The sequence below is a fragment of the Neopelma chrysocephalum genome, unplaced genomic scaffold (genome assembly GCF_003984885.1).
Source record: "Neopelma chrysocephalum unplaced genomic scaffold, ASM398488v2 Primary Assembly neopelma1_331, whole genome shotgun sequence".
NCBI lineage: Eukaryota > Metazoa > Chordata > Aves > Passeriformes > Pipridae > Neopelma > Neopelma chrysocephalum.
In genome coordinates this window covers 351926-373873 of record NW_020897994.1, presented here as the reverse complement: position 1 = coordinate 373873, position 21948 = coordinate 351926, and the positions used below count along the sequence as shown (strand labels likewise).

Here is a 21948-nt window from a genome sequence, read left to right as displayed (position 1 = left end):
GCCAAGCCCCAAACAAATGGATCAAACATCAGATTCAGTACACCTGAAATGGCATCTAAAGATGAAGGAATGTTTGAGTCCCTGAATTAATTTATTTGACATGGCAGAGGTGGCCAAAAACGAACAAAAGGGTAGTAAGAGTATCGCATTTTCTGGGACCTAAATGGATGTCTGCTAATTTACTCTAAGCTTCCAGAAGTATCTGATGCCAATTATTTAGTTCATTACCCCATCCTTCCATGAAGGGATTAAATATATGGGGTTGGGGTTTTTTTGCTGTGACACCCTCTATGTAGCTCATACATTTTTTGCAGATTTTTTTTCTTCAAGAAGGAGTAGGTTGGTAGATCTGTTGTAAATTCATTTTGTACAACTGATGTAAGAGTTAAAGTCTTGCACATGAAAACTTGTATGAAAATTGGTCATTTATTCCTTTCCTTCAGAATTACAGATTTTGATCCAGAAGTTTTACTCTCCTAAGTCATCTTCATTATATAACTACAAAAAAAAAATCTATCCTTACAAATCATGAGAAAAAAGAGAGACTTCTGAGAAGGCATTTCCACTTTATGGAAAAGAGTCGTGCGTAAGCTTGAAAACCTAATTTCATTATTTTTTAATCTTCAGGTGGAGTTAAAAATGAAATAAAAATCAATCTTAGTGCTGTACTCCAGAATGAGGTTTGACCTTGCAATTCATCTGTACCTACTGTGCTTATGAGTTACAGCTGCCCATCTTTCTTCAGGCATAATTTGACATTTTACAAAATCGTGGTAAAGCTTCCATGGATTTCATGCTAGCATTCTGGGGTTCAATAACTGTTTCAGAGAGCCTAGGCAGCAGTCCATCTTTTGCAATACGCTGCTGGTGTTTGTAAACCTAGCATCATTAATGCTTGCAATGCAGAATGCATTTTTGTGGAGTGCTGAGCTGTATTTTGGTTTCACAATAAACTAATTTATATTTTCCTCGAGGAAGCAAAGACAACAGAATCTTTGTGGATTACACAGCATGACCTGTATAAATAGAATAAGAAGCTGGTTCCAAGGGAAAGAATCATGAAGTATTACACATTAAAAAATATCTGCAGAATTGCAAGCTGTGCAACCTAAGACTCATTACACAAGATGGGAAAAATTGCCATTGACCTAACAGAAGTTGCACATAATCTGCAGATAGCTATTTCAGGTCTTCTGAATGTTGCAATACTAGGATAAAGATTTGGGGCAGGATCATGCATTTTTTAATTTTCAATCAGTTCAAAGTCCCAATCCAGTCACTACAACAAAAGTGTAAAAATAACCTTTAGAATGATTATTTATTTATTTCAACTTGTCAATTTTATTTCGAAATCACTATACTTCTTATAGAAGAACTAAATGCTTGGAGGGAATTATGTTCATTGCGGAGATCTCAGGCTCTTTGATAATAATAATAATAAACAAAATTACACGTGTTTCTCTCTCAACTTTTTGTTTTCTTTTGTTCAAAAGCTTCCTAGTGCCATGTTTCCACATATTTAAGTAGCATTACAAAGAAATTTGTAATATAACAAAAGAGAAACTTGCTTCTAAATGTGCCTTAGATCATTGTAAAGACCCATAAAGGACACTGGGTGTTTATGTACTCCCTTTCAAGGCAGACTTTATGAAGAAGCTGCACACCTAAATTTGCAAGTGTGCGCTGGGACAGGCAGACTGGAGCTGCCAGGCATGAAGGAGAACAGCTGTGCCAATCAATAGGAAACACCCAATAGATGCATCTTTCTCTCCTGGACCAGATTATACCATCACTCTGGAGCTAAACATCTCTGTGAAATTACCATTAAAACTTAATTAATTTCTCCTTTAATTTTTGTGAAAAAAAGTATTTTTTCCTTTTCCTTTTATAAATATGGTTAGAATTTGTTACCTGGATTCTACACTCATCTTTTAAGTCTGCTTTTGCATAATCATCTTTGGGCAAATAACAGTATTGGAACTGAACCCAGAAAATGGAGAGCACGCACATATCAGAATGTGCCACTAAAATATGCCACTAAACCATGATTCCTCATGTTTCAGCTCTCTCTCTTTTCCTACATCCAAAATCTTGTGTTCCCTGCCATATGGAAACTGCACTAGCTTCAAGGAAAGCCACTAAATGTCTGTGATGTCAGATTAATTTCCCAGTACAATTTCAATGAATAAATGCAGTATGTTCAAAATGTTAATTCTTCACATGTAAAGTAAAAGGATGCATGCTATGATCATGCTCCTGCCTGAACAGACCTCTGCTCTGTCTCAACTGAGCCCTGTGTCAGAGCTCTGTATTGCAGATTGGTTCTTCATCTCATCTATTTCCAAGCAACAAGACAACGACGGCTGGGACTTCACCCTGTACTTCACAGCTACTCATTCCTAAAATCCTCTCACTGGATGATATATCTTCTCACGGGGATCCTTCCCTTTGTGCCTAAGCACATCTGGAATTCAGAGTTTGACACAAAATGTCTAGTTCAGCCAATTTGGGTGTTTCCCCTGTGCATCCACATTGATAGATTATTGCACATGTAAACTTTGCCTGAAAAACCTTAGGTACTGACAGACTCTCCATAGCATCGAAGCTATAAACTATTTGTTTTGGTTTGCCTTTGAATTGCCTTCTACAGTTTAGATGTTAACCTGTTTAAACGCCAATCTATGTCTGGGAATTTGCTCTCTCACTGTTTCTCTTTTTAGGTGTACTTCCACCCTTAGACAGAAGACAAATTCTCATTCCAAGTATTTATTATTTTGATAAATATAAACAGCTTTCTGCTTACATGAATTCTATTATCATAAGAAAGTAAAAAAGAAATTGAAGAAGATAACAGGATGATTAAGAAAAAAATAAAGAAATTAACCCGGCTACCTGAAGAAGACACCCCAAAAGAAATTTAGGGAAGAAATCCCATGGGCCAATTTGAGATTTGTTATGTTCATAAAAACAAACAAACAAACAAACAAATTCCAACTCCAAAACTCAAAGAAACACTTCTTGCTGATACTGTATTTAATTTCAGTTGTCAACTTCTTTGACAACAATATGGAAAAGACATGGCCAACTATAATCACAGATAACAATGAATAATTTCAATATTAATATAATTAACTTAAGCTCTTAAGGTTTCTTTAGTTAACTTTGGCATACTTTTCTAAAACAGAGGGTCACTAGCAGTTTTTAGGTCACTATTTGAGAACCATACTACGGCCTTATGTTCTGGAATTAATACTGAGGCAGTATTTAAAGTACAGTAAGAGATACAGAAAAGTTATCTAATTTACTGCTCCTGACTTTCTATTAAACTCCAACCTTACAGTGAATAATAGCATGTCAAAGCAATCTCCGTTTGCTTAACGAGTGCCTAGCAAAAAAAAAAGGGATTTTAGGTAAAAAAGAGTAAGCTCTCAGTTTTTGAGTTCCCATTTCACCTTGGAAATATTCTAATGTGCTGGAAGGGCTTAAATGGTTTCTTCTTATAGACAGAACTTGTGCCACTAAATTCAAAACTAATTTTGTATTGACTTTGATTAATCAGAGTAAGATCAAAGACCTACTTTTCCTTCAGACCTTTCAGCAGGACAGATTCAGCCAACTAGAATAAAATAAAAGCACAGCATAAGAGGTTCCCCAAAAGAGCCTTCAACTTTAGCCACAACTGCAGTGGAACAGCAGCAGTTTGCTGCAACATTTACTTTTCCCATTTCCTAACACATGGTTCCAATGAGTATTGTACACTGCATTTGCCAGGGGACTTCATGCAAGTAGCGAAGGAACTTTGATATGAGCAGGCACCCATTGCTCCCTCCTTCTCTCTGCATCATGGTCTCTAATTTTTGTCCCTCTAACCTTTGCTTTCTGTCACTGCAATACTATCAAATTGTTTACAGTGCCTGGTTTTCAGTTCCATGGACACCTGGAGGCTGGATTTACATGGTAAAACGGATATGGGCACTTTAAGGCTCACAGAAAATCTCTATTATCAGGTCAGTCGCAACTTTCCGAGACACTTCAATCACTTTATTAACTGATCTCTGCATACTACTTTTTACACGAGTAATAATATAAATAACAATAACGCATTCCCGTGGCTATATGTGGATAACATTATAGCTGAGGACTGTCTTTCGGTTGGGTTAAGGAAACTTCCCAGTCAGCAGGCACTCCCCAGTGCCCAGAAGGCACTCTGGCAGTCACACTCCCATCGCCAGAGACTGTCACTGCTGGGATCGAAGGTCCTTCACGAGGGGGGCTCCAGTAACCCGACCCTTGACTCCCCACACACGCCACTCACATACAGTCAGACCAGGTTTCCTTACCGATTCGGCCCCAGGTTTCCCATGGCAGAGTCTCAGATGTCTTGTTTCATAACGCCATTCATTCACGGCGCAGTAACACAGAAACAGCCCGAGCTGGTGCCTCCAAAGAGGGACCCTGAACAGAGGACACCCCGGGCTTTTATACCCTCACACTCCAAGCGTGCGAACGCCTGGAGCCCTCGGCTCCTGCCGCGTCTCTGAGTGTGCGGTCCCCAGCCGACTACACAGGTCCCAGTGCCCTTTGTTATGCAAAGGGTCGGCAGTTCTCTGCCTCTTGCCTCAGGGTCCCACCCAGAGCTCAACCTACATCTGGCACTGCAGCTGCACACCGAGCTACCTGCACTAAATGTATTCCTCAACAGTTCTGGTGGGGTTTATGTTTATATATATATTCTATACATATGTTTATACATATAAACATATGGTAAAATCCATTACTTGGTAAAATCCATTACTAAGATGGGAGAGGGAAATTTACATCATGTTACTTTATCTGTCTTAATTTCATTGCTAGCAGTTTAACTGCCATATTAATTCATCAAGATTTTCAATCTTTTAAAACACAAAAAAAGTTTAAAAAGTATGTGGAAAACATGAACTGACCCACATTAATTTTGTATGCAGGGAGTATGAATAATACATTTTTGTATGTATCCTTTTGTGTTGTATAAATCAATCTTCGGCCTTTTACTTTCCACCAATGATATGACTTAATCAATAGCCTCGTTTAAATCAGCAGCAGTGAAGGGCATCAGAGGAACAGGCATAACAGCTGTAAGCTTGTCAGATATTGTTAAATATCTATTTTTGCTGTATTTTTAAATTTGATATTTCTGCCTTTGTGAAATTACAGTATAAGGTAACAAGCAATGCTCTGTTAAGCATCCTAATTCTCCCCTCCCAGTATAAAAGCTTCATGGAACAATGTTATGTGATGTGGCAAAAGGTTGGAGGATGTAAAACAGAAAAACTAAACCTAGATGTCAGTTTGGCATGTAATCAAAGCTGTCGACTTCTAACTACTGCAGCTGCCTAGACTTTGGTTAACTTCTCATTGATTTCCCCAAATAGGATTTCATCTAAAGCACCAAATTAAAAACTGAGGCTGAGGGACCGTTCTATAAATTGGAAAGTGTACAAATGAACAGCTAGCCAATATACTTGGCAGCTTTCATCTTTGTAAAGCCTCTGATTCTGAACCTAACAGAAGCTGGTAGAGGTCAGGTTGGGTTTTGGGAAGAGAAATAGAGAGAGTATGAAGTAAAATGTAATGATTTCTTTTACCCATTGTTAAGGAAGTATTTAGGCAGTTATTAATGGATGTTCTGTTTCTGACAATGGAAGGGTAAAATAAAAAACCGCTGAGTGAAGATCATCTGAAGAAGAAAACAAAGAAAAACAAAGAAAAACCACACAAACAAAATAAAAATAATAAAAAACCTCTCTAAGCCAAAATTAACAACCCACTCTTGTAATAAATCCCTGTGATCTGCAGTACATTGTAATGCTGAAGAACATACAGTAACAGCCATTTCACTTTGTGCTATTTCCTGATTGCTACATTCACGTACCCAAGCATATATATACCCAATCTTTTAAAGGAAGGCCCAGGATTTGAGGGTTTACAGTGGTGCAATATATAAGAAATATGACAACTTGAAACAGCACTGTATTAAACCCAGAAAATTGATTTCAAAGACTCAGCACTGTTGAAACATTTCAGAATAAAATACTTTCCATTTCTTTTCTACAAAAGATCAGTGACTGCTTATCCACTTTATGCCTATCCATGAAGCCTCACTAATCCTAAATCAGAAACAATTAGTCTGATACATATTGTATGCAAAAAACCTGAAAACTCTTTCTTATTCATATTTTTGATACTCAGAGGCTACTAAAGTCACTACAAATGTTTTATCCCACTCTGCTCAAATCAAGTGAATCATGACAAATGAGAAAAACTTTTTAAAGGTCTTAAGTAATGTCTATGTATCTCACCCTGATGAAGGGAATAGTAGCAAACCTTTTACCCAGAATTTCTACTGATGAGAAGAATCACTGGCACATACTTGGCCAACTTCCAGTTCAGTCACATAGAGTGGTAAAATCCATGAGCATTATGAAGGTCAGTGGCAGATGTCTGCTTACTTTAATGAGGAAAAAGGTATCCTTATCTACGGTTCTTCAGTCATTGACAAAAATGGTGTTGAATTACATTTTATATATCTCCTCTGTTTATCCCCACAAGACTCTCTTGCGAGTCTATACTGACATTTAATGTCCCTATTCAATATCTGCATTTGAAACCTTATAAAATTCTGCCCTCAGTGACAACTATGTGGGCTCTTTTTTTACAGGTCTGAGAACATAATCTGATGTCACATGGCACAAAAAGGATACACAAAAACTACAGGCAATCCATACACCACTTAACCTCTGTGAGCAGAGTTTTCCCAAGGTTCTTTAACAAATTCTCTGGATATGATTCAGAAAAAACAACAACAAAAAACCCAAACCACACACCAAAAAAAACCAACCAACAAACAAAACAAACAGGATGAATGTCAAGGATGTATTGCAACTTCAGGTTCAGACACCCAAAATTAGGTATCCACAATATACATATTTAAGCTCCAGTTTCAGGCAGTGAAGTACTAAGGCTTCAATCTATTGTCTAAACACAGGGTGTGCTAACATTTAAGATGCTATAAAGCATCCTGCATGTTCTCTAATAAAGACAGTATTTAGAAGAATTTGAGGCAGGATACTTAAACAACATCTCAGGTAAACATCAACAGAAAAAAACCTATTATTTTTGTAACACATAATCTTCAATCAAAGGAAATGCACCTCCCCCCCACAAAAAAAAAGATTAAAATTGATATTATCGTGAATCACATTTGCAGTCTATTTTAATCCTACTTCACCTTTGCATTTAACAGTAGATCATAAAACCTCTGAATTATAGAACATAATGTTCTTTTTAATTCTCTCTTTCTGCACAGAAAAATACAACTGAAAGCATTTCCTTCAGCATGGAAAGTAAATTTATTTTACTAGGCAAAGGACAGGTGAAGAAAACTTGTGAAGAACTGTTCTCATTAATACTTTCATGTCGCTCCCACCTACATAAGCAGTGGTTAAAGAAAACAAAATAGCACAAACAGTGATATAAAACCAGGAATATCCAAGAGACTTCTCGTATGAATAGAGTATCAAAAAACCTCACATAGACAACCTTTGTGGCACCCTCCCCTTACCAAAAAAGATTGTCATCTTGAAACATGAAATAATAGCTATATCTTCCTTAAAATATTCAAATAAATGAAAATTATCTTCTTCTTTTCCCCCAAGAAAAATAGCTTTTAAAGAAAATAAATCCATGGGAGTATGCAAAAATGTCTTTTTTGATAACACAATTCAGTACTACATTTCAAATGTGTTTAGAATACTATATGATTTTTAAAATTTATTTCATACATAATTAGAGTTCTAGAAGAAAACAACATGAACACTGTATCTCTTTAACTCTTGTGTTTTGAATCCCTATACAGGACCAGCCTTTTCAAAACATTTCAACACCTTCTTTACAAGAAGAACAAATCATCAGCATTGAATTGGCCAGGCATATGTATGACTGTTTTTTGTTTCTCATTTCAATGATGTTCAAAAAAACAAAAACATATTGTATCATTTGAAAAATCAGACTGAAAGATAAGAGTGCCAGCAAAGCATGTAGGAGATAAAAAGCTGAAGGCAATATGACAAATCAAAAAGATAATTATTCAGTATTTTAAGAAGTTTCTTACATTCTCCTCTTTCTCCTGCTGTGCACAAATGCAGAACAATATACATAAAGTGTGCTCTTGATGAACTTGCATACAGTATTTAAGCATGGGTAGACACTGAATATGTGCATAGATATTTTGTATACACACATTAAACATATATGTCAATATATTTGCACTGGAACAGGTGACCAACCGTATCAGGCTGGGTGCAGTGATAAATGTCTGATAAAGACTGATTGATCAAGAAGAAGAAATTAAGTCTCATTTAGAAAACTGGGGGTTTGAATGGACAGACTCCCAGGTGCCTGGAAAAATTGCTTGGACTTCCAGTTTCAAATGGTTCCAATGGGCAGCTTGTTTATAGGGGTGGATAATGCAGCCAATGATGCCTTTGCAGCTGACGCCTTCATTAATAAGCTGGATCATGAGGCAGAAGGTATCCTTTGTAACTTTACAGATGACACCAAGCTGGGGCAAGCATTCTGCATGCTGGATGTCTGGGCTTCTATTCAGAGGGAGTTGACAAGCTGGATAAATTGGCAACAGGTACTTCAAGTGCAGCAATGGCAAACAGAGCCCTGGCACAGGAGGGAATAACCCCATGCAGCAATGCAGGCTGGGGGCCAATTAGACAGAAACCAGCTTTGCAGCAAAATACCTGTTGATCCTGGTGAGCAACCATTTCAGCATGAGTCAGCAGTGTGTCTTTAAACAAAGAACAAATTGCAACAGTAAAAATGCAGCTAGGAAGCTCTAGGAGTCAGTAATTCTTTTCTGTTCAGCGTGTCAGTCTCTTTTCCCAAGCCACAAAATATAGGACAAGAGCAAATGGCCTCCAGTTGCTCTAGTGGAGATTTAGATTGTATATTAGTAAAAACTTCATCACCAAGTCCAGCAAAGGGTCACCAAGCTGGTCAGAAGATCAGAAAGTATGAAGATGGCCTATGAGAACTGCATGTGCTCACTGGCAAGATCCAAAAGTTATTGCAGTTTTAGCCACTTAACAGTAATTTTCAGAAAGAGGAAAAAGTTCAGGAAATTTGAGTCAAACCCATATCATACTCTCCTCTCTTCCTTCAGAGTAGAAATCCTTGAGTGAAGGATATTTTCAGAGCACAGACTGGGAAACCACAATAAAATTTGATTGCAAGGATGTTTTTTCTAATTGTGGTTTGACACTTAAATTAACATCAACTATTTGATTACTCTACTCTCTTCCACCTCCATGATGGATAAATATTTAATGAGAATAGTCTCCACTGTGATTGTGAACAGAGTAAAGAAGTTAATTCCTCCTTTATTTTTTCTCAGATCCCTGAGAAACCAGGTATTATCTGAGGAGTTACAGAATAACTACCTTTCCTCCAAATCTCTTAATAAGTATTCACCAGAAAGCTAATATTTAGATATACCTAAAGGAACTTTCCTATCCCAGGAGAAATCCTGCTGAACTTTACACAGGGCAACCATATTTAGAGTCAGAAACAGTACAGAATAAGGGTGATTTTTAACTTAAGCTAGGTCTTCAGTTTTAGTTACAGATGCAATTCCTCAAAGTCTTAGTCTGCCTAACTCAGATGTGCTGATAACACCTTGTTATCAGTAGCACTGGAAGGAATATGTGAGGCTCCTTTCAAAACCAGATATGAGGAAATCCACACAGGGGACTATTAGATTATTTCTGCTAAGGAAATATGCCTCAAAATATCTCAAGAAATCCAGCAGCCAACAAAGTCATTATTAACCTACAACTTCTCTTTAGTTCTATATTTAATTACAGCATGTTGAGTCACAAAGGAAAGCTAGAGGTAGAAGAATGTTATTTAAACTAGATAACCTTTCTAGTGTAGAAACTAGAGTAGATCTTCAACAGAGGTAAAAAAACCCAAAAAACAACAACAACAACAACAACAAACCCCCACATCTTAAAATATTAAGATATTACTTAAATATAAAAATTCATGGCTGGTGCTCTTTTCCCTTATATGCTAGAAACTGACAGAGAGAGAAGGGGAGGAGGGAAGGTATAGGATAATACTTAGAAATACCTTATTATTTTATTCACTAAGAATGGAAGCATTATATGACTAAAGAGAGAAAGAAAAACAGGAATATATTGGAATACTGACAGACAGCAGCATCCTGCTTCCAATGGCAGATTCTTAGCAAATGTCTTCACCCAGAGACAAAAAGATGCACTCTTTATACAAGATTATGATTTGCACTAGATGCCAAAACAAGGGTGAGAGAGAACATCTAGATTTACATCCTCTTATGAGCCATTACATCTGTCATAACAACACTGAGATAGAAACTAGAATACTTTTCTTTAACATCTCAAGAGAAAAGAGCAGGCAAAGCAAATATGTAAGAGCAGTCTGGAAGCAGAGTTCTTCATGAGGACAGAAAGATATGGCCTTACCATTTAAATTAATACATTGCATATACTCCAAATTTGTACAAATATTTCTTAACTTACTAAAATGTAGGTGAACTAGTTGATCAAAGTATTGGAATATTGTTTAAGAAAACAAGGATGGATCTGTCTTTGCCCCAGTAGGGCACTTGCTTTTCTATATGCCACTTCATGTGCTTCTGCTGTGCATCTGTCTCATATAAAATATATAGATGGTTAGATTCACTATCAATTACAGGCTGCAACAAGTTTCATTTCAATTACAGCAGGAGAGGAAAACAGTTGGAATCCCTAAGGGGAGGTTCAGGCACCAAGGGGGGTGAATCAAAAGTGAGAATTGTACATTGCATGCTACTAATTAGGGAGAGAAATGAAGTCAAGATATATATGTAAACATTTATAGAAACCTGAGGTTGCTCAGTTTCACTTCAAGCACATTTGAGACACAAGAGCAGTACCTCATTGACCAGCATCTATATAGATTAATTTGAAAGACCTGTTTCACAATTAATTTTAATGATAGTTCTAAACTGCATAGAAGCTTACTTTTGAAAACAAAGACAAAATCTAGTTACAAAGAAGATCGGTGGTTGTCCAATATTCCTGAACTACATCTAAGTTAAGATACTTCTTTTACTAGTTAATAGGAACAAAGAGTTATGTTCAGAATAAATTAAAACTGTGAAAACTTCTGCCAGGGTTAATTACATTATCTCTATATGCAGACTCCAAAAATTCAAATGTGCAGAACATTCCACTTCTCAGAATCCTGACTCAAGTACTAATTGTCATGTAGTTTGAGGAGCAGAGAAAGAGTCCTTTTTTTTTTTTTTTTAAACTTTTTACAGGGAAACAAATATTCCTCCACAATCTACTGTTTGGAAATCAAGTCATTGATGTGGAATATAGCCAAATGAGATATTTGAACAGTCTCAGATTCTCTTCTTTAACCTTAGCCCATTTCCTACAGCTCTGCATCTCTTTCCTCTGTCAAAGAAAGATTCTATTACTTAGGTCAAGCTCAGCCGCAAGATTCTTGCTCATAATTGTGCTCAAATCTTCCCTCTCATTTTGATCATTCTATATTTTTTTTCTCCCTCCTATACATGCATACTCCCAGATTTGTGTTTTAATGTGTTGGGGTGGGAGGTGGTGTTTCTACCCCCAAGGAACAGATGTTAATGTTGTCAATGCCAAAGTATCATTATATTCCTAGAAGGGATCATTTTGATCACATGTCAGAAGATAAGAGTCTACTCAAAAGCATTGCTCAGAAAACGGAACCATGACTACATCTGCCCATCTGCAAGTAACAAAATTAGCCTAGTATGAGATGTAGAAAAATGCTGCACTAGATAAACTCTATTATGTAACTGTTGCTGACTTCACACTTCTGTAACACATTTGGTTCAGGCAGGCTGGGAGACCAGAGTGATAGAAACCTCAGTGACCACTGCTAGTTGGCCTTATGGTTGGATGATATCAAGGAGAGTGGCCTGAGGCTATGTAACTAGTGAGGCTGCATGGCTAGTTTGGCTTATAGTGGCTTCTGCCAACACTATGATTTATAAATTCATAAAGAATTAAGACAATAACTCCTCATGAGTGGACGCATCCATAGGCATGCAGCATCTCACAGAAGGCCGAGCCTGAACCATGCACACATGAGTCCGGCTGACAACCAGGACCCAGACAGGGTGTGCAGTTGGACTGTGTGTCCTGTACCCCTGCAAGCTGGTCTGAATTGGGCTGAAGGAAATGCAGCTTTAACTAGTATCTGTGTGTCTGTGTGTGTACGTGTGTATGTGTGTGCATGCACGTGTTTGTGTTGTAGAATAGGCTTCTTAAAAGACAAATTGCTATCCACATGCTTTCATCTCTCCCCCACTCTAAGTACCTTTTCGATTATTCATCACCGAATGCTATGTTTCCATTCCTGCATCCATCCCACTCCAGCCCAGTTCCCCCACAAAATCATGCAGCCTTCACTGCAGCTTATCAGGTACATGAGACCTTTACCTAGGAGCTTCAACATCTAATATTTAGGTCCAGATACCACCAACATTAAAGGCAATGACTAAAACTAAACTTTAAGAAATAGAAAATCCATTAGGTCTGAAACTTGTTTTAAGAGGGTTTTTTGATTCTATTACATACAATGTTAATGGAGATTTGCTTTGCCAAGAATCCTTTTGAAAGAGGCTGTATAATTGTTATTTAGATGTGCAAAGTACTCACGGGTAATTCAGCTGTCTTTAAAAAAAGCAAGAATACAACTTTATTCATACTCAGTAATGCACTGTAAAATGTGCAGTCCTCATTCACTCTCCAGATCATCAACATAGTTATTTCTTAGACTGTGAACATCTATCAATATAAAAATCATAAAAACAAATTAAAATACTTAAAATGCTTTCAATAAGTAACAGGTTGGAGGATTTTTTTCAAATCCTAACATTCACAGGTACAAAAAAGAAGCTTTAATTAAACTGATAAGCCAGCTAGTTGTCAGCTATAAAAAAAGGTTTTCCATGCCCACTATCAGCTGGCAAAGAGAATAAATTTTTCAATTTTTTAAAAACTAGAACAAGCATGGGAAATACTTTATTCTTTTGTTTAAATCTCTTTAAGTATTGAACCCAGCTGAAAAAAATTAGTCTGACAAAGCGCAACAATTCTTAGGGAAAGGCTGAGACACTTCCATAGAATCTTCCATAAATTAGCTTAAAAGCTTAGAACTTTCTTCCTGTTTAGTTACTTTAGAATTTACTTTCTAACAATTAACATCCAACTTCTTAAAAAACATTTCCCTAACACATATAACTCTTAAAAGACTAGCTTTTACAATGTGATGTATAGAATAATATACTTTCCCTTAAAAAGTGGACTCAGCCATGAAGGATTACATATATATTGTTCTTACAGACTTAAATAAAAAAGTACACCAGGATTTTTTATTTTAAAATTAATATACAATAAAATAAAATATTAGATTTGACAGTTTGTGATGAAACATTGTACCCAGCACTTACACAAAAAAAAAGATATACCACAGGTGAGCTAAGAATGTATGTGCACGTTTAGTCTCATATGGTGTTCCATTGCCTGAATCCACCTCAATGTTGTCCATTCTCTATTGCCGTAATAAGAATTTATATATAACTATAGACACCTAGATTTCTAGTGTCTGGAGCTGAATAGAATGGAATAAAATATTTCATTTAGAAAGCACCTACTGTGATCTTCTAGTCCAACTGTGAATCCCACTTATTACTGTGTTCACTTTAAATTACCTAGTCTCAATTCGGTATAATGCCTGTTTTTCCCTCAAAATTTCCTTCAAAATTCTTGTGGTAATGAATTAATTTATAACCACCACATTCTCTACCTTTAGAAAAGAGACAGATAGATATCTAGATTTTTTTAATCAGTTTTGTAGTTTTTGTATCAGTTTTATAGTACACTTATAGAGATTCAACAAAGTTTATTCAAAATATTTTTCACATTAAAAATTGAAAGCAATGCCCTTATCTCTGAAATGCCTACACTGAAGCTAAAATATTCTACTAACTCTAAAAATTCAAACATCCAGTAGGTAGTTAGAAAATGTAGTTTTAAATTTAATAACTGATACTGGAAACTCCAGTTTCCAGGAAATTTTCTTCTGATGTAGCTTGAAACCATTGCTAAAAAGTGCTTAGTTTTGGGGAATGAGGCCAATATTATAAAGGAAACAACATGTTAGTGTAATTTTATAGTTTGAATAGTTGAACAAATGTGACTAAATATATCATAAAATCCAACTAAATTTAAATTGCATTTATTACTTCCAACCTTTAAAACAATTGGAACTTCTGAACTTCTATATAGTATTAATTTTGGAGACACTCTCTTTAAAAAGTACAGACAGATTCTACATTCTTGTATTTCACACAAAAATCCAGTGTGGAAACCAACAGATTGGACTGGAGTTCTACACAGCAAAGAAAGTACCCATCTGAATAGACCATGGTTCCTCCTTAATGCAGGGCTTTAGAAATCAGAGCACTGAACCCTAGTTCTTCTCTGATTACTGACTCTGATAGTGGAGGACAAACAGCATCTGCTAGACTCATTTCTGAGAAGTCCACATGGTGCTCAAAAGGGGATTATGTTCCTTGGCTTACTGGGTTGGAGTCAAGTGCAAATGCTAAACAAGACTTTGAAGAGGATGCCTGGAGAAAGGTACTATTCAGTAGGTCCATCTGTGAACCATTAATTGTGCTGAGAGGCAATGAGTAACCACTTGCTTGTGGTTACTTGTCTGAGTAAAGATAAGAGAATTGGTCTTATAAACTTCAGATGAGCAATTCTCTCTTCTCCCTGTCAGATGCTACTTCAGAGTTCTAGTTCACTACAGGCATTATTTCAACTTTACACCAGTGTGACAATATTGAAAAGAACGGAAACACACTTGCACAGATTCGCAAGTAATGTACTTCTTATGAGCCCTGCAGGAGTTTTGCCCATTGACTCCCGTGACAGCAGGGCCCAAAATACCTATCTCAAAAATTAAATGTTTATTTATTTCAGTGGATCTGATATCTTACCACCCATGGTTTGTCAGGTACCCAAATCTCCCACAAGTACTTCGGCATATCTCCAAAATTCAGTGCCTAAAAAGCAATAATATTTAAATAAAAAAGATGTGTCATTCTTGCTACAGATCTTGCTACAGATTACCCACCTCCCCAATGGCCCAATATTGGTAATATCGAAAGCAAAATGTGAGCAAATTTCTACTGAAGACAGATAAATAACTTTTTATGAGGGTTCACAAATTTCAGAGCCATAGCCTAGTGTTACCAAACATATGGGTGCTAACATTTAAAATGCTATATCAAACATCAGTGGTTTCTGAAGGCTGATTGTATAACATTTTGCTGCAGTCAGGCGACAGATTTTCAGAGGGTTTTTATTGTTCTGTTTAGTCAACTACCAATTAGACTCATGATAAGGAGAAACTTTTCTCTTTTTTTTAGTTTAATGCACTATTAAGCTTTTTATTAAGATATTATTAATCAACCTCGAGACTCTAAAAAGCAAAACCATCATATCTTTAAAACTGCAGTTAAAGCTGTGTTTAATGTGGGAGCATTAATGGATGTTCATGCTCTGTTACTAACTGCTGAATATAAATAGCACTATGTACGACTGCAGGTTCCCTCCTGAGTATAATACTCAGACACCCCAAAATATCACATCTCCGAGGACTAGAGTCATAAAGACTCTGTGCATATGTGACTGTAAGAGAACTGTGGAGGGAAAGTTAGGAAGGTTACCAAGTTTGCAGTACCATCAAATCTGCTTACTCCTAGACGAACTGAGCTGACAGCAGAATAGGACCATGAACTGAACTATCTAAGTTCATGAACTGAACTATCTGAACTATTTAAGCTAGTTAATGCATAAACACATGCATTTGGAAGGACAGTCAGTCAGGTATCAACCCAGCACCAGGCCTTTGCACTGTTCTGTTTTATTTGAGAAACGAAAGCTTCCCAGAGAGAGAACATTACATTAAGAGTAATGTTTTTGGAAAGTCAGACAATTTCAAATCCATTCTCTGTAGAGTAATATGCCCAAATTGCAAGCAAGCACTCTGTGCACCGCATTCAGAAAGAACATTAGTATTCTGTACGGAATGGTTTATCTGCTCCTTTACCACTGTATAGTGAGCAAAGTCCTCAGAAAACTTTACATCAAATAGTACTTTTACTTGCAATGGAAAACACATGTCTCTTCCAAAGTACTCCCAACAGACACCTCGGATATTTTACACAAGTTCTGTGTTCTTTGAGAATTGTATCACAGTTTTGAAAGCTTTTCCAAGAAATCCCCTTGAAAGCAAAAAGTCATCCTAAGTATTTTATCTAGCAAAAGTATTCTCCTCTGATATCTGAAGTCACATTTCCAGCTAAGTTCAGGAAGTCCCTTCTTTGTGATCTAAAATTAAAAAAAAAACAAAGAAAAAAAACAAACAAACAAAACCAACCAACCAACCAACCAAAAAAAAACCCTAAAAACCCCAAAATTAAAATACTTTAAACAATCAGAAATGGTTTTGGTCTTAAGCAAGCAGAAATATTACTTAGTTGTACACTCTGAATGAAAAGGCACATAATCCATGGATATTATTAAGGGTAGTTTAACAGTAAGGTAAAACCACTAACAATGCTTAGTTTTAAAATTTACCTGTATCTCTTTTACATATGATTGTTTCCCTCATTTACATGAGTACAAATTCACCCAGAGGCAATAGAATTAAACTGGTAAAAAAAGCAAAGAAAGAGCCCCTGTGGACCAAACTGTCTTTTTAGAATGTATATTGCACGGTTTTATCCACTTTGATAAAGCAATGAGTTCTTGAAATCTGAGTCTATATCACCTAATACCTCCTTAGTTGTTAGAAAGTTACCTTTACTGAAATTAGTCACTTTGCAGAAATAGTAAGTAGTTATCTGAAAATACCTGGAAAGGAATCACAAGACAAATATCCATCAAAACAAATAATAAATGTTTCTCCCATCCCCTTTGCAAGTTTAAAGCTTGGGGAGACCATTAAAATAAAACAGGAATGAGCAGGAATAACATCTCATTCATGTAACAATTTGCAGATTGAAAAGACAAATTCATGGCATCATAAAATACAATGCCTTTTTTCTACAAAAAGCAGACTACTGCAACATTAGAAGTGAAAGATGTCTTTCTCACTTTTCCTTGCTTTTGGAAATGATTAAGATCACTATGTATTGGAGGGACAGCAAAGAGAACCAGGGAAGCAAGAGCTTCACAATAGCTTCTCTGGATTCCCAGCCATCTTTTACAGCTTCCCTGTGCCCATCAGCATAGAAAGAAATCCCTGCTCTCAGCCTTCCAGAGGCAGTTCCAAGTGGAATTAAACTTGGACCATACTCTTCACATAAATAAATTACAGCTAGAGGATGAGGAAAAAAAGGGTTTGATATGGAGGAGAGGAAGAAAAGTAGTTGTAAGGAACAAGTAAAATAAATTTATTTTTAAGTATTACAAAGTATGAAGTTCTAACAGAAGATTAGTCTTTTGTACCTGAGGTCAGTGTAGAAAGTACTCCCATCAGATGATGACCTAAATTCATGATTCCTGAAATGGCTCATGACTGCCATACATTTAAACTTCAGGGTTGCATTCAAGAGGTCTTAAGAATATATAGCTTCTTCCCTAAAACTTGTTCAAAAGTCAGCATAATTTAAGATATTATAAAACATGCAAGACTTGTTTCTGTAAAACTTAGTACAGTTTTAACTTTTCCTCTCCAACTGTTCCTCTATTTCATGAGCTGACATCAGCAAAATCCTTCAGCCATAATGCACACTAGCTTTTTATTTCATTTATCATCCAACATTTACAAACAAAAATATTATGGGAATATCTTGAGCTAAACAGTTTGGATGGAAGAGAGAAATGACAAAGCATCAAACATGAGATTGCAATCCAACAGCAAGGAAGATAACAGAGAAAAAACTTGCCAATTGCTCTTTCCCAATAAAATGAACAGATAGAAGCACAGACCTCTAAGGTAATGAAAACAACCTACTGTGTCATCATTTTATGTAAGAAAGGGAGAGAGAAGATTAGCCTAAAACTCCTACAATAATATGGATTTTTTTCAGCTGACAAAAGCAATACTATATAAAATCTTTTCTGTGCTTTATTTCTAATTACCTTCTATCCTTTAATGAACAAGAAAGCACTTGAACTTGAAAGTCCTTGCACAGTCAAAACTCCCACTAAAATTAATGGGACATTTTTTCCAGCCTAAGAGCTCCGAGATCAGTTCTCATACGTAGCTCTTTCTAGGCTTCTTCCATTAATCAAACTTCTTAATTTTTTTCCTCTTCCATGAGGATCATATATTAAGAAATACAGACACTAGAATTCATAACCTTGCTTGAGGAAGAAAGCCTGCTGCACTTTGTAATCCTCAAAAGTTTAGCTCAGTTTCACAAGTAAAATCTCCATTCTGAAGAACCTTGGCTACCTGGACACCTAATACTTATTTTGGCCTCTTCAAACAGTTCCAACAGATGTTGTAGCACAGTGCTTGTGAAAGTGAAGATCTGTGAATTACACAATTGCCTGTGGAAGTGAAGCTATCTGAATCACACAACTGAAATGCATGTACACAAACTTTCTAATCAGGCAAATCTCCCTGGAACTAAGACCAAACCATAAGGGACTCTGAACAACCCTGTCTCTCACTCCCAGCAAACAAGGAGTTAAGGGACTGAGGTTCAATGCCCATTTCTCCTAATGAGGTTCACACAACCTGTAACATATGTCTGACATGTCAGTGCTTAAGAGGAATAAAACTGAATCATTACTTGTGTGCCTCACTAAATTCATTTTGCTGACTGTTGGTCACTCATTTCAGGAAAATGACAATTATACAGTTTTGAAAAACACAAGAACACAAACTAGCAAGAAATTTCTGTATTCAAAAGAATTTAATGTAGTTTTGGCTGTAATATAGGAACATCATTACCCCACCATAATTCTCAATTTTCTTTGACTGAAATATTATGGGAGGCTCTTGCATAGAAATAAAAATAAATATACACCATAATCTATCAAATCAGGTAGTGCTAACAATGTCCTAGGAAAAACTATGAGACTCATTTATGGCTGATCATTAATAGACCATAGCAAGGGTAATTTCCTTTGTTCATTTTTTCTCTTCAACAGCATAGTAGTACGTATAATAATGGCCCATCTTCGCGAACGAAGATTTGGGGAAAGGTCTTTTACCTTTCCAGCCTGCGCAATGGATTTTTTAGGTGAGACACAGCCTGCGCTGAACTGAGCCCACCCTTTAATCCTAAGGTTCATCTGCCGGGGCCAAGCAAGCTTGGACAATGGCAGTGAGGTCCTCAGGACGTAGGTTTGTTTAGAGTGACCTTCTCATAGATGGATGGCCTCACAGGGCTAACGAGCTACCATCTGCCCGGGGGACTTGGGATTCGAACCCGTGGTCGCAGCAGTGAGAGTCCTGCATGCTAACCACTAGGCCACCAGGGGTCCCCAGTAGTACGTATATATGTGAGAGAACTCACAGGACAGCACAGGATTTAATTGTTCATTTAGAGAGCCTGAGAGCAGCTGCAGTGCACCAGCATACAGTCTAGCAATGATACAGTTCTGCATGGATTCTTACACAGGATTATATCTTCCTGTGAGGATACTGTAATATTTGTGAAGAGTCTTTAAAATTCCCTTCATTTATGAAGAATTCAAGCATAATGACCTACTGATCTTTTAATTATAGTGAAGAAATAAAAGAGCCAGCAGATGACAGAAAGGAGAAATAAGGATGATGGACTGATTTGCACTTTGACACATTAACAGACATATAAAGTACCTTCATAGTAAACATTTAATTGAAGAAGTAGCACCAGATTAAGTCCTTGCCAACTTCCTGGGTTCTCTTCTTTGCCAGCTGGCCAAGTTTAAATTGACTTCGGTGTTCTTTTGTCTACAGCTTTCCTTTATTTTTAAATGCTGTAATTTACAGGACTTGAAAATACACAGAAAAATATTAAATAAATAATATTTACTGGTGATGGTTACTCATCACAGAAGAGGAAAAAAACATCAGGAAGTAAAAGCAGCAACTACATCAATTAGAGAGATAAGCAATTTCGTATGTTTTCAAAAACAAAACTGACAAAAAAACCACATAGGCACAGTAACTTTCTAAAGGACGAAGTAAAACATTAGAAGGCAAACTGTAATTTTTTTTAAAGAATGATAAAGAAGTAAAGAATATAATGTCAGTGTTAGAACTAAAAGGTTCACATGACATGCAATTATTTTCCTGTATGAGCAAGTAAGTATGTTTTCAGAAAGACAAATGAACATTTTGTCAAAGAAATGAAATACATTTTCACTGCTTTTTTTCTTTTCTTTTTTTTTTTAAACCTAGTCTACAATCTACCTATACTGCTGTTAGCAGTGAATACAGAACACAAAAAATCTAGCAACAAAAATGTCTTGGAGATGACAGAAATTCCAGCCCATCAGAAAAAGCAAAAAGAGACTTCATAATTCAATTTTGATTCCCAAAGCGTGTATATTCCCCCACACCTCTGTACTTGTAACATAATACTCTACACTACCAAAAATTTTACTGATAAGATTCACATCTCTTAGTCACTATTGCCTCACAGACCTATATCCCCTACCTTTGTCCCAGATTCCTTTGTTAAATAAGTCTCTGGTACTTGACTAGTAATGGTTAAAATGAGATGTAAGGAGGAAGTAACACTGCAAAGACTGTGCAAACATAATAGCAAGTTCACCTTTTATATTCTACAGTCAATTCATTGCTCTCTTCTACTTATTGTCTATGTAATGTCCAAGTACTGCTATCTTCTGATCAGCATTTGAGACCATTTGACAGGTATAAAACTTTATCATATGTAAGGTATGAATACATAATTCCAGCAGAAGTCTTCTCTTATTTTGAACGCAGACACCTAGGTGCAATCCACACATAAGGACAGCATCAGCCAATTATTAATTAAATACCTCTTGCTATTTCTAGTACAGTGCAAATCTTTACGACTGAAATGGATCTGGACTGACTGTTAAGCATGAGAGTTTATAACTGGTTTCAGCCATAAAAGATTATATTATCATCCTGCAAATGTCAAATTATTGTGGTTGTTTGCTTCTTCAGTGTTGCCTAGAATTATGATCTGTGAAGTCTTCTACCCTCCTCTCAAGGGCAAAGGAAAGACAGGGTCATAAGACGAAGAATAATGTCTGGTTCCTGAGAAATAGATGACTACTATTTAGGCTTGTGTGGATCACGACTACATGAAATAAATTTGTGGTTTCAATTTAGCTCAAAGTAGATGTGATTTATCTATTAAAAACACAAGTAAAGTACTTACTGGTAGCTAAGATCAAAAAGATCAAAGATTCAAACCACTACCTGACCAACAGTGACTGACTCTTTGCACTGCTGTTCATTGCACTGCAGCTGTTCTGAGGATACACTTTGAAAAAGTGGAGGATAAGGGTTTATGTATCATCTCTCATGACTGGGAAACTCTTCAGGTGAAACTACAGAAAGGTCAATTGTATGAGCACACAGCAATATCCAGGGGAGAGACTGGTTTAATAGCAGCAAAAGTAAGTTAAAAAACTATATGCAAAGGGAAAAAAAGAGCACACTTCTTGTACTCTCCAGAGATTTCTAAACACTAAGTGACAGTATGCTAAAAACAAAAACAAAAAAACCAACCAACCAACCAAAAACCCACCATAGAAGCCAAAAAACTCCACAAACAAACAAAAAAGCAGGTGGAGTAGAATCTCT

General features: G+C 36.4%; 1 protein-coding gene across 5 annotated transcripts in view; it reads right to left on the bottom strand.

Annotated features, from left to right (window-relative positions):
• PCDH9 (protocadherin 9) overlaps positions 1-21948 on the bottom strand; it is a 698432-nt gene that overhangs the window by 372829 nt on the left and 303655 nt on the right. For 3 of the 5 annotated variants that reach the window (XM_027705406.1, XM_027705408.1, XM_027705410.1), the window contains exon 3: positions 15137-15202. The exons of the other annotated variants lie outside the window; for them this stretch is intronic. In XM_027705406.1, coding sequence (XP_027561207.1) covers positions 15137-15202 — 66 coding nt within the window. The remainder of the gene's footprint in view (positions 1-15136; positions 15203-21948) is intronic. 5 annotated transcript variants of the gene reach the window in all.